Source organism: Pristis pectinata, chromosome 14, assembly GCF_009764475.1.
Source record: "Pristis pectinata isolate sPriPec2 chromosome 14, sPriPec2.1.pri, whole genome shotgun sequence".
NCBI classification, from domain to species: Eukaryota; Metazoa; Chordata; class Chondrichthyes; order Rhinopristiformes; family Pristidae; genus Pristis; species Pristis pectinata.
In genome coordinates, this window is record NC_067418.1 from 33,565,356 (window position 1) to 33,580,270 (window position 14,915).

Here is a 14,915-nt window from a genome sequence, read left to right on the forward strand (position 1 = left end):
AATCAAGTCTGGAGATAACAAAGCTGAGGGTGAGGATTTTAGCAATGGAGAGGGGCAGAGCTGGATAATATTACAATTGAGAATTATGGGGAACTGGCATAGAGGAGGAGTTAAGGTGAGCATAACTCAGCCATGATCATACAATGGGGGTAGTCTTGAAGGGCGGGATGACCTACTCCCGCTCCTATTTTCTTGTGTATAGAGGTGGAAATAAAGTAGGGGTTCTGGCAATGCCACAGATTAAATAAAAAGATACGCACTTAAAAAACAGAAACCACTAAAAATACTTAGCATGTTGATTAACAACTATGCAACCAAGACAAGTAAAGACAAACCATGTTTTGGGAATGGTCCAAATGTTCAGCCTGGAAGATATTACAGAAGAACAGTAGTTATAAAGGGACAGTAAATAGCAAGATGAAGGAAATACACACATGCGCTGCATAGCTACACACAAGAATACACCTTGTTTTTCCTGGAAATGAAGCTAGTTAAACGGATGAACTAACACAGATGGGGGCAAGGGAACAGAGTCCCTGTTTGTATCGTTGTTATATAATCTATTCCAGTTTTTTTAAAGGTATTTCCAATGATTTTCTCGTAAGGAGGATTAGATAATACTAATTTGGGTGATAATAGCATCAGGTCTTTGCTCTTTAGAGCCAGCAAAGGAAGAACTGGAAACAATTAAACTCTAATAAAGTTGAACTTGGTCCATAAATGACTTTACATTTGCAATTACAGAAATTAAGTTCAACATAAGCTTGGAGGGAAAAAAAAAACACTTTTAAGTTCTGGCTGTGTGCTATTTCTCCATTGTACCCAATGTGGAGATTCTCCTTCAGTGTGTGTGTGTATGTGTGTGAACTGCAGAGATAGTGAGGGAAAAGCAGGTTTAAAAAAAACATGCAATTTTTTTTTAACCATGCATCCAGGTAAAAAAAGAGAGGTTGTCAGCATCATCAGCATGATACTCTGGGAAAGGCACCAACACCAGACCAATACACCCTAGCGACCCAGACTGAGAGTCCAAGAGAAAACTGCAGTTCAGTTCCAATATAATCATAGAACCTTTTAAATATCAAGAACACAAAAAAGCTTTTTTATTTTATGTGGTTGAAATGTAATTGATTGACGTGAAGCAGCAGATGAGGCTACAAAACATCAGCAAATGAATGAAGCTCAGCCCTTGACATTACCTGATAGAGAATGGGCGGAGATTCCGGGGGGAGGAGAGTTGCGAGGGACGGTTCCGAGGCAATAGGAGCAGTGGGCGGAGGGCCCGGGGAGTACGAGAGCTGTGAGCAGAGGTTCCGCCGCAGGTTGCTGTGTGGCTGAGGGTTCCGGTGCGGAGTCCCCGGCCATGTCTTCCAAACCTAGCTGCCTGATGGTGTTGAGCGCAGCCGCTGGAGGTGGGTTAGAGGTGGGCGGAACTCGGGGACACGGGAGGCTTGCCAGTGAGTGAAAGGCCCGGGGGCAGAGTGGGGAGTCACCTGCAGCCCGGCCCGGGACACCGGCTGGTCGGTGGTCGGAGGGCAGAGGGCAGTCCTGTCGGTTGTGAGGGTCGGCACAACAGTGAGAGGGCCACAGACGTGGGAACGGTGCAGAAAGGGGCCATTCGGCCCACCGTGCCTGTGCTGCCTCTTTGGAAATGGTTTCCCTGTTCTTTTATTGCAACCCAGCAAACTACCGGGTCTCATTTAAATCAGAATCAGGTGTATTATCACTGACTTCTACGTAGTGAAATTTGTTGTTTTGCAGCAGCAGTACTATGCAAAGACATTAAATTACTATAAATTATAAATTAACTAAATAGTACAAAAAAAAGGAATAACGAAGTAGTGTTCATGGACCGTTCAGAAATCTGATGGCGGAGGGGAAGAAGCTGTTCCTAAAACGTTGAGTGTGGGCCTTCAGGCTCCTGTACCTCCTCCCTGATGGTAGTAATGAAAAGAGAGCATGTCGCAGATGGTGAGGGTCCTTAATGATGGATGCCGCCTTCTTGAGGAACTGCCTCTGGAAGCTGACCTTGATAGTGGGGAGAGTTGTGCCCATGATGGAGCTGGCTGAGTCTACAACCTTCTTCAGCCTCTGTGCGTTGGAACCTCCATACCAGGCTGTGATGCAACTAGTCAGAATGCTCTCCACTGCACATCTATAGAAATTTGTAAGAGTCTTTGGTGACATACCAAATCTCCTCAAACTCCTAATGAAGTAGAGTCGCTGGTGTGCCTTCTTCATGATTGCATCAATGTGTTGGGCCCAGGGTAGATCCTCCAAGATGTTGATGCCCAGGGACTTGAAGCTGCTCACCTTCCCCCTCCCCACCACCCCCCCTCCTCCCCGCTGACCCCTCAATGAGGACTGGTGTGTGTTCTCCCAACTAACTAACTAACGACTAACTAATTCTGATTTGTTTGCAAATCTGTACTTTCCAGTGCAACAGACTATCTGCTGGAGGAACTGTAATGCCGCTCTACCCGCTGAGTTCCTCCAGCAGATTGTGTTGCTCCGGATTCCATCATCTGCGGTCTCTTGTGTCCCCACTGTATTTTCCAATGGCAGTTAGAGCATGGCAAGTGGTAGCACATGTCATAGTGATTGCTAATTTTCTGCACCTTCCTATACTCAGATTGCTGTTGTCAACTATACTCCCTCTCCTCTTATTGTATAGTTTGGCTAACTTGGCTGGCTAGTGCTGGGGCATGTAACCTACTCTGGATGGCTTGTGTACCAACTGAGTCAAACAACTTTTATGATCAATTTGGAATTACATTTTTTGAGCACCAGCAGAGCCCATTGGAGCTCCCATTTTTAAAATCAAACCATCACTTATTTATTTACCATAACAATCATTTGCAAACAAAGAACATGCTCAGGGAAATGTGTTCTGTCTGCCAATTTTCAATTTTGTGTTGCTTAAGTGTGCCTTGCTGTTCTGCTGTTATCTTTTACAGTTGTGCCACCTTTACAGTTATTAAAGTTTGCAGTGTACCCATTTATACCAGCATTTTAAAAAAAAATTCAGTATGTTCCCAAGACAAGCCTCAGTTGCCTATAATTTGGACTGTGTTTTTAATTGCTCAGCCTCCAGATAATTTTAGTGATCCCTAGAAATGATTAAAAAAAAACTTGTTATTGCATGTACTGAGAGACAGAAGGTGATGGTGAAGGGTTGCTTTGTGATTGGAAGTCTGTAGCCAGTGGTGTACCACAGGGATCGGTGTTGGGACCATCACACTGTTTGTCATATACTTTAACAATTTGGGTATGAATGTAGGAGGAATGATTAGTATGTTTGCTGATAACAGGACAATTGGTGGTGGTTTTGATAATGAGGATGATGGTCTTAAATTACATAATGATACTAATAAACTGGTAAATTGGGCAGAGCAATGACAGATGGAATTTAATCCAAATAAGTGTGGAGTGATGCTTTTTGGGAGGTATAATAAGGGTAGGATGTACATCATGAATGGTAGGGCCCTAGGAAATATTGAGGAACTTGTACAATTGAAACAAAGGGCTGCAGATGCTGGAATCTAGATGAAAAACACTATGATGCTGGAGGAACTCAGCAGGATGAAAAACACTATGATGCTGTACAAGTCCCTAGTTCCCTAAGGGTGGCAACATAGGTAGATAAGGTGGTAAAGAAGGCATACAAGTTGCTGGCCTTCATTAGCCATGGCATAGAATATAAGGGCATTGGAGATGTTTTAAGTGCAAGCCTCTTGGACTTAAAAAGTGTTGCCATTTATAAATGAGGTCCACACAACTTTATAAAATATTGGTTAGGCCACAGCAGGAGTGTTTTGCTCACCACACTATAGTGTGGTGATTGGACTGGGAAGGGTGCAGAGGAGATCCACCAGGACGTTGTGTGGGATAGTTTATCTTAATAATGAGGAAAGACTGGATGGGCTGAGAGTGTTTTCCTTGAAGGGGAGGAGGGAAACGGAGCATCTGATGGCAGTATACAAAATTACGAGGGGCATAGATGGGGTGGATTCTGAGAAACTTTTCCCCATAATGAAGATATCTAAACCAAGTTTAGGGTGAGGATTAGAGGGGATCTGAGGAAAACTTTTTTACACCCGGAGGGTGGTTGCAATCTGGAACACACTGCCTGAGAAGATGGTGGAGGCAGATATTTGCACAATGTTTCAGAAGTATCTGGATGAGCACTTGAATTGAAGGCAATGATCCAAGTGCTGGTAAATGGAATTAACAAACTTGATGGTTGGCATGATGTGGTGAGCTGAAGGGCCAATTTCTGTGCTGTATGACTTTAGTTTGCTAATGTGTGTCCTAAATCAGCTTATGTGAGATTTTTAGAAGATAATCATGCACTGTCTCAATACTTCACCGACATGATTGTTTCAATTAAATGCTCAAGTCACTGAAGTGAAAAATCTCCCATCTTCATGTGAGAATGCTACACTCTGCCTCAGTTGGAATAAGCTGGATGAGGCTGGGTTTCTGAGCATTAACAATTATATTAATGCCAACCATCAAGTTTGTTGCCTACTAGCTTTTCAACTCTCCACCTGGTAGCTTCAGAAAGAACTTTCAATTTTAAGATAGTCAGGCTGAAAGCTGGGGGAAAGGTCATTTTAAGTGCAAGTCTTTTAGACTTGTATATTAAAAAAAAAGTTGCCATTTACAAATAAGATCTATGCACCGTGCCTACTGATTACATTGGGTTATACTAATGTGTCTGAGCCTGATCTGATAACCGTACCATGCATAGGATGATGTGTTTGTATTTTCCAGTCATTTGCTAAAGTCTTTCCTTATAAAATCATTTACCTCTTAGGTTTGCATTGCTTCTTGGACCTCATGGTATGGCAAATTGATGGTACATTCTACTACACTTAATGAGAAGTCTCAGTTCATGAAATTTTCTCTTTTTTTTTCTCTCAGTCTTCCATTATAATAAAACTCTGCAATGCCTGAAAATAAATAGCACTGAAAACACTCAATGCCTTTTTATTTGCTAGTTTTCCTTCTTTGTAGTAAGAAGCAGATTATTTTTTTAACACAGTGAATGATTAGGATAAAATGCAATTGTGTGTGTAATGACTGTAGAAAGTAGCAGTATAGGATTCTATTAAGCTGACATTTTCTTTCCTGTCTTCCTACCCACTCCCTCACTCCACCCCCCACCCCCAAATCATTCTCACCTTACAGGAGTATCTGCACAGTCCTTCCATCATTCTTTTATGCTGTGTAGCACAGCTTTTAACCTGCAGATTGCCACTCCAGGGGTAAGTACTTTGAAATGTTTATTTTTGTGATGTAACTATAATGTTAGTTGTACCTTTGCTTGGGTGGGCTGTCCAGTCAGGTAGACTCTAGATTCATTGAATCAGTGAAGGCCAAAGAGGAGTTGTTATTCACAAACTATTTCCTTTTGGGACAAAGTATGTTTGCACATAAATTTCCAGTTCACAGACCCTACTTCAGCACTTACAACAATGCAACTACGTTTTAAGCACCTGCCCTTGTATGTTTAATGAAATAGTCTACAACTGTTGTCAATGAATATTAACACTTTGGCACTTTCCTCAAAGTTTGTAGCAGCATAATTCTGCCCCAAGTCAGGTAGCATCCATTTTGTGGAGAAGAACTTTTTCTGAAAGCCTTTATCCATACGTGTTTGCAATAGGGGAAGCCAATGGAATTTGTGGAGCTGGATGAGAATAATATTCGTTGGATAAATGATTTTCGCATGAAGCCATATGCCAACCCGGCTAAGTTGGAGTCAATTGACGGTAGGGTTCTCATCCACAATGATGTGTGCAGTACTTGATAAGTTTAGCATACAGCAGGAAATATAGGAATAACTGTTTTTCAGGTGCTTGTCATTATTTCTGCTGATATTTTGATGTTGAGGTTAAAAATATCCCTTGGTTTATAATAGTGAAGTGAAGATTAGGTTGATAGTTGGCAGCGGTCAGAAATTTGTACACAATAATGAGTGTCACATATTGAAGTACAAGAACATAAGGGATTAAGGCTGCTGTAAGTAATGTAGTAAACTCTCCATTTGTTTTTAATGACAGTATGTGACTTAGCACTGTGCATAATCCCAGATCGGATCCCAAAAGTTTCAGTCGTTAACTCTGAGGATATTTTTGTTTCTGAGCATTGCACTTTTACATTATAAATTCCAGAAGCAATTTAATTGGCAGTAACTGAGCAGAGCCAAACTAGCAACAAACTTGAGAGGAAAAAATGAGTATAGTATGAAGGAAAAGGTAGAAATCTATAATGTAAGTATTAACAAAACAAAGATTATGAGAATAATAATAGGTCTAACTTGACTGCAGATATCATTGTGGCTTCAGGCATTTCCCAACAGTGAATCACTCTCACTAATTTTAATGATCAATACTAGTTTATTGTTTTATTGCTTTAAAACTGGTTTATTAAAAAAAACTTGAACCTTAACATATTGGTTTATATTTTTTTGATAATTGACTCTTAATTGACATATTTTGTGTATCAAGGTGCTAGGTACAACGCTATCTTGATTCCTAATTGTCCTGGTGCTATGGTAGACCTTGCAACCAGTGGATATCTGGCCAAGATTCTTCAGAATTTCTGTGCTGAGAAAAGTGAGTAATACATTCACAGTCATAGTAATAATTTATAATGGAGATTTGAAGAAGTACCTGCTTTCTGAAAAACTTTTGCAATAAATTTGTGAGGAGATTTTCTTTCATTTATCAGATGTGGACATTGCTGGCAAGGCCAGCATTTATTAGTGAGACTAATGGGCTTTGAGGAGGTGGTGCTGAGCTGCGATTAACAGCAGCCCTTCTGCAGATTATGCTCCAGAGGGTTGTGGGATTTGGATCTAAAGGTGATAAATTTCCAGGTTGTGATGGTGTGTGACTTGGGAACCTTCAGGTGATGATGGTCTCATGTGCCTCAGGCTCTTGTTTTTCTTGGCAGTAAAGAGCACAGGTTTAGGAGGTCCTGCCCTTGGTGAGTAATTGCTTTGTAATTTGTAGATGGTACACAGTTGGGGAGAAATTAGATGTTTAGAGAGGTAAGTGAGGGCCAAGTGTACTGCCTTGTCTTGGATCACGTTGAGCTCCTTGAATGTTGTTGGAGCTGAACTCATTCAGGGATATAACATTTCTCATCCTGAATTGTGCCTTGTTGATGGTTAAGAGGCTCGGGAGTGTCAGGAGATGAGGCATTTGACAAAGAGTACTCAGCCTCTGATTTACTCTTGTAAACACAGTATTTATGTGACTGGTCCTGTTGAAATTCTGGTCAATGGTAATGCCACTGAATGTCAAAAGTATGTATTTAGACTGTGGTCATTGTTTGATATTTACATCTGTACTGAGTAAACTGATTTCAGTCAAGTCAGAAGCCGACTGTGGGGAAACCAGGTCCTAGATCCTGCTCCAGATTATCCAGTGACCTTCACTGGAAGGTGTACATGTGATTGACAGAGAGGAATTGCTGCTCCAGGGCTGTTATTCCCTGTGGCAGCATAGCCTAGCAAATCTGGATGGGAACAGAAGAGTGAGGGAGCACCCTGTATATCACACTCCCTAATGAAAACAATGCCTTGTTGTGCTGGAGGAAAGGAAGACCAAGAGCAGCAGATGGGAAATTGGGGAAGACAATATTCATTAGACAGGTTTTGGCAGAAACCTCAGTTTGCAAGCTGAAGTGATTTTGGACATTTGAAGAAGCAGAAGAGTGAACGAGTCTCCTGCAATGGAAGAAGGCCTGCACACAGTATTCAGGAATCTGACACACAAGCTGTTTGCTGGGATACTTTGCTGAAAAGGTTACTCAAATAAAGTGGAATATAACTGCTGAGATCTGAAAACTATACTTTAGAACTAGAGTGATGTGCTAGAGGACAGGGAAGCAGGGATGCTAGGCAGAGATGAGCAAGTTTAATATCATGCTATGATAAGTTCCAGCTCTTTCTCTTTACCATCATTTTAATGGCAAATATGCAGGGCAATAAATGATAGCCTTGCTGGTATCACCCATATCCCTTGAGGGAATTACAACCAAAAAATTTTTAGTTTCATCCCAAAGTAATAAAACAAAACCCATAAAATGCTGCTGATCGTATTTGAGCAGTATGGAGTGATATTCAACTTTATGGCCTTTCAAAAGGTGCTTGATAAACTAGTACTGTTTTCCTTCAAGTAGAGGTGGTTTAGAGGATATCTGATGGGGGTCTTTAAAATAATGAATGCTTTAGATAGGAATTTAGATAGATTCCAATGATTGAAGGACCAATAAGCTGAACACTTTTCTTATAAACAGATGAAGTAGACCTATGACCAGTTTAACTAGGATTGGGGTTGAACTGGGATTCAAGAACTGAGATTGGAAAAAAGATACACTCATAGTTTTGCTACTGACCGTGAAATTTTATTGGAAAGTCTTAATATTACTTAATAAATACTTTCTTAAAAACAGAGACATCTAGGTGGAGAGGGGAAAGAATTAACTTTTAAGATTTCATATTCATTTTATTTAAAACTGCACCACCTTTGGCCTTTTTAGACCATTGAAAGAATGCCCTAGTTCACCAACTTCCTGTTTGAATTTGAGTTTTGATTTATAGCTCTTCTATCTGCTTTATCATCTCATCCAATAGTTCCTGCCCTCTGGATCTGTCATCTGCACCCACCAACAAAAGCCCACTACCCTTGTTCCCCAGTTTGGGTCAGACATGTAATCAGACATTTGTTTTTATTTGTCTCACTGCAGAGCCAATTTGTGTGGTGGGACATGGAGTTGCTGCTTTGTGCTGTGCTACCAACCAGGAAAAGTCATGGATATTTCAGGGCTATAGCATGACTGGAGTAAGCATCCAGTTTAACTATTCTTTGCATAAGACTTGTATTTTCATATATCCATATTTGTTATTGTGGCATTCCTCATTCTCTTCAAAAGGGTCATAGGAAATGTCATCAGTTGGCTATTGATCTGAAGACAAAAGAAATAGGAACATTTGTTGCTTCAAGCTTGATCTACCATTCAAAAGATCATGGCTGATTTTTTACTTCAGCATTATTTTTCTGCATATTCCAATATTCCTCAATTTAAAAGATGGTCATGATCTAAAATCAGCCATGATCAAATTGCAGAGCAGACTCAAAGGGCTGAATGGCCTAATTCTGCTCCTGTGTCTTATGGTTTTATCTTCTGCCTCATATGCAGAGTAACAAGTTTTAGACATCCTATATACTTTTCAATTTCTTGTCATGTAGATATCATTTCAATGATACCATTTTGCTGGCCATTTTTTCATATGTAAACTCTTGTACTTGGAATGAATGGGATATTTTACCATGGAGTCCATTATCATGAATCGTGAACTATGTCGCTGGCTTCACTTATAGTCTACACTCATTATTTCCAGAAATCCTAGCTAACTCCTCTTACACACCTCAATCTCAAAATGGTCAATTGAGCTGTTGTCTTAACTGCAATAGAAACACCGACAAGGTGCAAACATGAGACTTTCTGACTGTCAATGATCTTTTTGCAATTCTCTAGCCACTAAAATCTAATGGACTTGATTTTATCCTGATGTCCTGTGATTTAATTTCAGTGGAAGTCTTAAAAATGCCAATTTTTATCAGGTGAATTTGCTGATCTCATTCTTGGGAAACACTGTAAACTTTACAGCCAAGAATGTTTTTGAAAATCTAATATTTTGTACATTTTTAAATAAATAAACAAGTCGTACTTAATTACTGGTCAAACCATGCGGGAACAATCCAGTTTACTAATGTAACTGCATCAATAACACCTTTCTGGTCCAAAGGTGGTGATGTGATCAAACCTGTGCTTTTGTATGTTATTAAAATGTAAGTATAGTTGGTCAATTTTTATTTTTTGCAGCCCTCTGTCTTTGAGCTAGTGAGGAGAAAAGATTTTGCAAGCCTTCCAGTCATTGTGGAGGATTTTGTGAAAGACTCAGGAGCCACATTCAGTGGTAAGTCAGTTTTGTTCCTCTTGTTGGTGCATGGTTGCATCGAAAAGCTTCCTTTACATTTAAAAGTGGAGTTTGCATTTAACAAATCTTCTGTTAAAATATCGTCTAATTTCTCCGTAGCTGAATATTATATTTTTGAGTCCAATAGTGTGATTAAAGTCTGAATTATGGCAAAGACTTACAAACTGGTGTTAAAACTTCCATCACAGTAGAGGAAAAGGAAAATGATAATTGGTCTTGAATGAATGAATGCTTACAATGTCTGGAATGAATAATGCTTCTTTGGCAATATACTGCACTGTGGCTGCTCTTGCAGGTCTGTACCATAGAACAAAGTCGTGTCCTTCACGAGAAGGCAGGAGAAAAATAAGAAATTAAACAACAGTCTGATATTGGTGTATGGTTTTATTTCAAAAGATCATAAAAGAATCAATGAAATTTCTGATATGGAAACTGCAGAACCACAATCTTTAAGGACAAAAGCAACTTTATAGCTTTTGAGGGGAACCATTGGAAGAGTATCCATATCTGGTTTGAATGTTTTGTTAAAGTCTCATTATCCTCTTCACATTTCTTATCTTAGCTAGTGAACCAGATGCAGTCCATGTGGTGGTCGACAGACACTTAATAACCGGGCAGAATGATCAATCTACCCTCATTGCTGTCCAGAACCTCATTCTATTCTGTAATGTCAGGTGAGAAATTATTTGAAATAATGGTATATCCCCATGCAATGACTCTGGTTTTAAACATAAATGCAAGGATTCAGACTATGGTTTTGGTGCCCATAAATTCATCTACTTCTTCAGTGCATTATTAGGTGCAGATCTTTTTATATGATTTGAAGGAAACAGTTTGCAGGGGCAGCATCCTGTTGATCAGTAGGAAACAGTTGCATCAGTTAGGCGTTCTGTCACTGTGCCATTATATCATTGATCACGTGATAATTAGAGGCATGAAGAACAGTTTGGCCTATTAAAATTCATATATCCTACAGTCTCAAAATGCAGTCTTCCTTTATTTCTTAAACGATCTTCTGTTAAAGGTTTCCACCTCCGCTGCCTCATCCATCTCTTGCGTTATGTGGAAAAAAAACTGTGCCTGTCTTAACTTTCCCTTTTCATTTGGTTAAACTTTCTCTCATTCCTGTACTTATTTTGAAATCATGTTCTGTTTGGCTGTAAGCCTCCTTATAACAGCTCATTTTGTCTTTTCTGAGCAGCCTCATCCATTTGAATTGTCCTCCTAGTTTGGTAATATTTGTAAGTGTTTCCTATTTTTGAGTTTCTGAATCCTGTTTGTTGTTAATTTGAGACAGTAGTATTTCCAGTCCCACATCCTGTGTATCTCATCAGCACCATTCCAATCTTCACACAAGTCCTTACACAGGTTTTCTAACCTTTGGCTAATTTTTAAACGTTTTTCCAAGATTTGCCCTGAGTCCCCATAACTTTGAGCTTAATCGGTAGGATTTGTCAACTTCCATTTAGAAGTCTGGATGAATGCCGTTCCCTCAAAGAATTCATAGATATTCGTAGAGTGGAATGCTTCTGCCAGAATCTATGCTAATTTAGTTATTCCACAGTCAATCTGACTTTATTCTATTTATTTTGTATTGTACTGAAGTAGGGGTTGATGGATGCTTGTGAACTGTTTGATCCTCTTGAAAATGGTACCATTCTAGCATTGTTCTAATTCCACTGAAATCACCCCAGTATTCATTGGCTTTCTCACAGTGAGCAGTGACATCTGAAACCTCCTCCCTGAATACTTTGGGGAAAATTGTCATTTAATCCAGAGAGTTTATTTGTGTGCGCCCATGTCTGTGATTTATATTAAAGTTATCAATGCTGTTCTGCAGCCCAGAAGTTAAGGGTAGGTTGAAGGAGTTTCTGCATGTGGGTATGTGGACGATAGCAGTTCTATATGAGTGAGAATGGTGTAAAGACACTGCTTCAGGATGACAGCAAGTGTGATGATCCAGCATCTCAAAATTGAGCATCTATGCAGTGATGTTAGTCAACAGGAGTAGAATTGCATGCCACCTTAATCTGAAACTTCATGACCCAATACCAGTAATCCAGAAGACCAACTCAGTTATTCAGTGGAGCATGTCAAATGAGCAGCCCTAGGCACGACTTGTTTAGAATAAACCACCAACTTGGTCAAACTGCAACCATAAGAATGGTGGACTAAAGAAAGTTGAGCTGTCCTACAATATGTGGAACAGATCAAGGCTTTAATGCTGTCATAATCATTTAAGAATAGTGGTAGGCAGCTAAGAACTAACTATTCTTCCCAAACTGCAACCAAAAAAAACATCAAAAAGCTTTAATATTGTAAAGTTGAAACTTTTAGTTCTGCAAAAAGTTTTCTTGTAATTGTTATCAAATAAGTAAATGTTGTATTTTTGATCCTCCAAATCATTTTTTAAATCTTTCTTTGTTTCAGGAAATGATTGCACTTTAATTCATGATTTTATTGAGAACCAGTGGATTGGCTGGTAAACAGGAAATGCGGAATCTCAACTTCCAGCTCCAATGGTGGAAGCAAGGGCCAACAAATGCATGTCAGGCAAAAAACCAATTCCTGAAGGTGCACCAACCCTGGTGAAGAAGTCTGCCAAATATTTAATTTTCAACTCCGTGTTAGTGCGTGCAAAAGACTGTAAATTTCTAATAAGTCAGAAAAAGCAACAAAAAATATGTGGTTTAGTAATGTTGAACCTGCTTGTGGTAAGTGACCAAATAAATGTTCTGAATTAAACTGTTTGTATATTGAGCCTGCAGATCAACTGCAGCCACGTGAGCGTTTCCAAAAAGAACATAAAATCTGAGGGAGGTCTGTTATATAAATCTCTGTAAGAAAATAGCAACATTAGCATTGAAAACGAAAATGATGAGATACTCAGCAAAACAGGCAGTATCTGTGAAAGAGAAACAGAGTTAACATTTTATTAGAATATGATGTTGAGGATTTTATTTCAGATTTCCAGCATTTGCAGTTCTTTGATTTTGGAAGGATTCCTTTAAAAAAAATTGTTAGTGAAAGCATTAACTTTTTTATAAAGAGTTGTATTGTCCTTCTTGGCAGCCTGTAACAGTCGCAGTGGAAATGTTAAGAGGAACAGATTCAAAACCCAATATAAGTATCAGGGTGGGATTGCACGTCTTGGGAGCCATGCATGTATTTCAATGTACATTGTGGCATCCAGGGTCACATGATTGCAGTGTAGCTCCCTGACCAGCTTGAAATTATACTGCTGTGCATGTATTTGATTTGCCATGTAGCAGCAGGGATCGTGATCCTACTGATAATCTAATAGTGATGGAGATCTTAGTTGAGAATACTATATATAAACTAGACAGAAATGACCTTTAACCTAAAATATTAATGGTAAGTAGATTTCACTACGTTGAGAGTGCTTTGCCTGAAGTACTTCTAAATGGACTATTTATTATAATAAGATTGAAATCTCTTTAATTTGAACACTCCCCATCATTTAAAAGAGAACAAGTTCTTGATGGACTGAAAATGTTCCTTCTCAAAAGACATTGCTAAACCAAAATAGTAGGACTTTTCAATTAGCACAGGATGTCTCTGCTGGTTCATTAGTATTGTCTTGGAGAGAGCTCTGACACTTCAACTCCAATTCTGAGTGTAACTATGCCTGATGTTCCAACAAGGGATGGCGATTCTCATCCAGAAAGCATTCTGATCTAGGATTGCTATGGCCAACATACTTGAATAATTGTTGGTTCACATGTTATGTTGCTCCTGTAATGACTGGGATACGCTGTTCATGCTGGAATGAATCCACTGATTATATTGGCCAAGTAATATTTCCTAGAGTTGGACAACTGTAATGAATGGAGCTACTCTGAAAGCCTCGCTTTTGGCAATGTCACTACAGCAGTGAAGGAACCTGAACTGGTAAGAGTTGCCTAGGTAAGATCTATTTTTTTTTAATGACTACTGGGGACAAAGCATCAAACTGTTGGCATTCCTTTGACTTTAAACCATTTTTAAATCCACTCTAGTTTCAGTCCCACCAGAAGAAAGGGGTTGTGCTGTAGCGGTTGAGAAATGCATGAGCTCATCAGCAGCTCGCAAGTATTATAAAACTTTGAAACTAAGAATATTCTGAGTGATGTGACTCTTATGAGGTAAAATTCTTATTTAATTTCATTTAAAGTATCCTCAGATGTTGAGGGATAAAGATTTGATGCAGCCACAGTCCGCGTTGGAAGTAGGTCTGGGGATAAAGTAGGATTTTACCTGGCTCACTGTGTCTGCATACAAGTTATAACAACTTCACTGCAATTGCTTAAAATGTCCCATTCTTAAATGATAAGTTGTCCACTCTAAGTTTGCAAATCTAATAGGTGTATGGCAGAGAATGTGTCCTCGGTAGTTTACAAATAAAACTATTGTTTGTTTAGTTTTAAATTTCAGAAACTTCCAGATATCGCACTCAACAGTCAGGTTGTTCAGTCCAAAACTATGCAGGTGGAAATCCAAGGTAACCATAGAGTTGATACCAATTGCAAACCGAAACGGGACAGGATTGTGGTTTGTGCTTCTTTACTACCAGGGTGGCTATTGTAGTTATAATGGTAAAAATAGTTTTAATGTCTTATGTGTTTTGTACATAGAAAAGGTAGATTTCTACTTTCAAACTCATACATGGCACAAGTTGTCTGGAAATTCTGCTCCAGACTTCCATTGCTCCATATGTGTTAGAAATGTCCCAGCTTTCATTCTTGGTCTACTAAATTTACTTGCCTTAATTGGGTTGGGCATTTAGAGTGAAATGTTTGGTGTTAATTCAGGAGCAGATAAAACTCAGCCAGGGTTCCTATTCTTGCTTGCTGTTGATGTCCTCCTTTCACAAGATGGGCATGTGAGCATTTAACTG

The 14,915-nt window shown here is 39.3% G+C and overlaps 1 protein-coding gene across 1 annotated transcript; it reads left to right on the plus strand.

Moving 5' to 3' along the window:
* The first annotated feature begins 1,255 nt into the window (after positions 1–1,255).
* On the plus strand, positions 1,256–12,763 carry gatd1 (glutamine amidotransferase class 1 domain containing 1). The gene is made up of 8 exons (XM_052029384.1): positions 1,256–1,412; positions 5,194–5,270; positions 5,672–5,777; positions 6,516–6,623; positions 8,764–8,858; positions 9,904–9,997; positions 10,581–10,692; positions 12,449–12,763. The coding sequence occupies exons 1-8, from the start codon at positions 1,364–1,366 to the stop codon at positions 12,453–12,455; spliced, it is 648 nt and encodes a 215-aa protein (XP_051885344.1). The 5' UTR covers positions 1,256–1,363; the 3' UTR covers positions 12,456–12,763.
* The last annotated feature ends 2,152 nt before the right edge of the window (positions 12,764–14,915 follow it).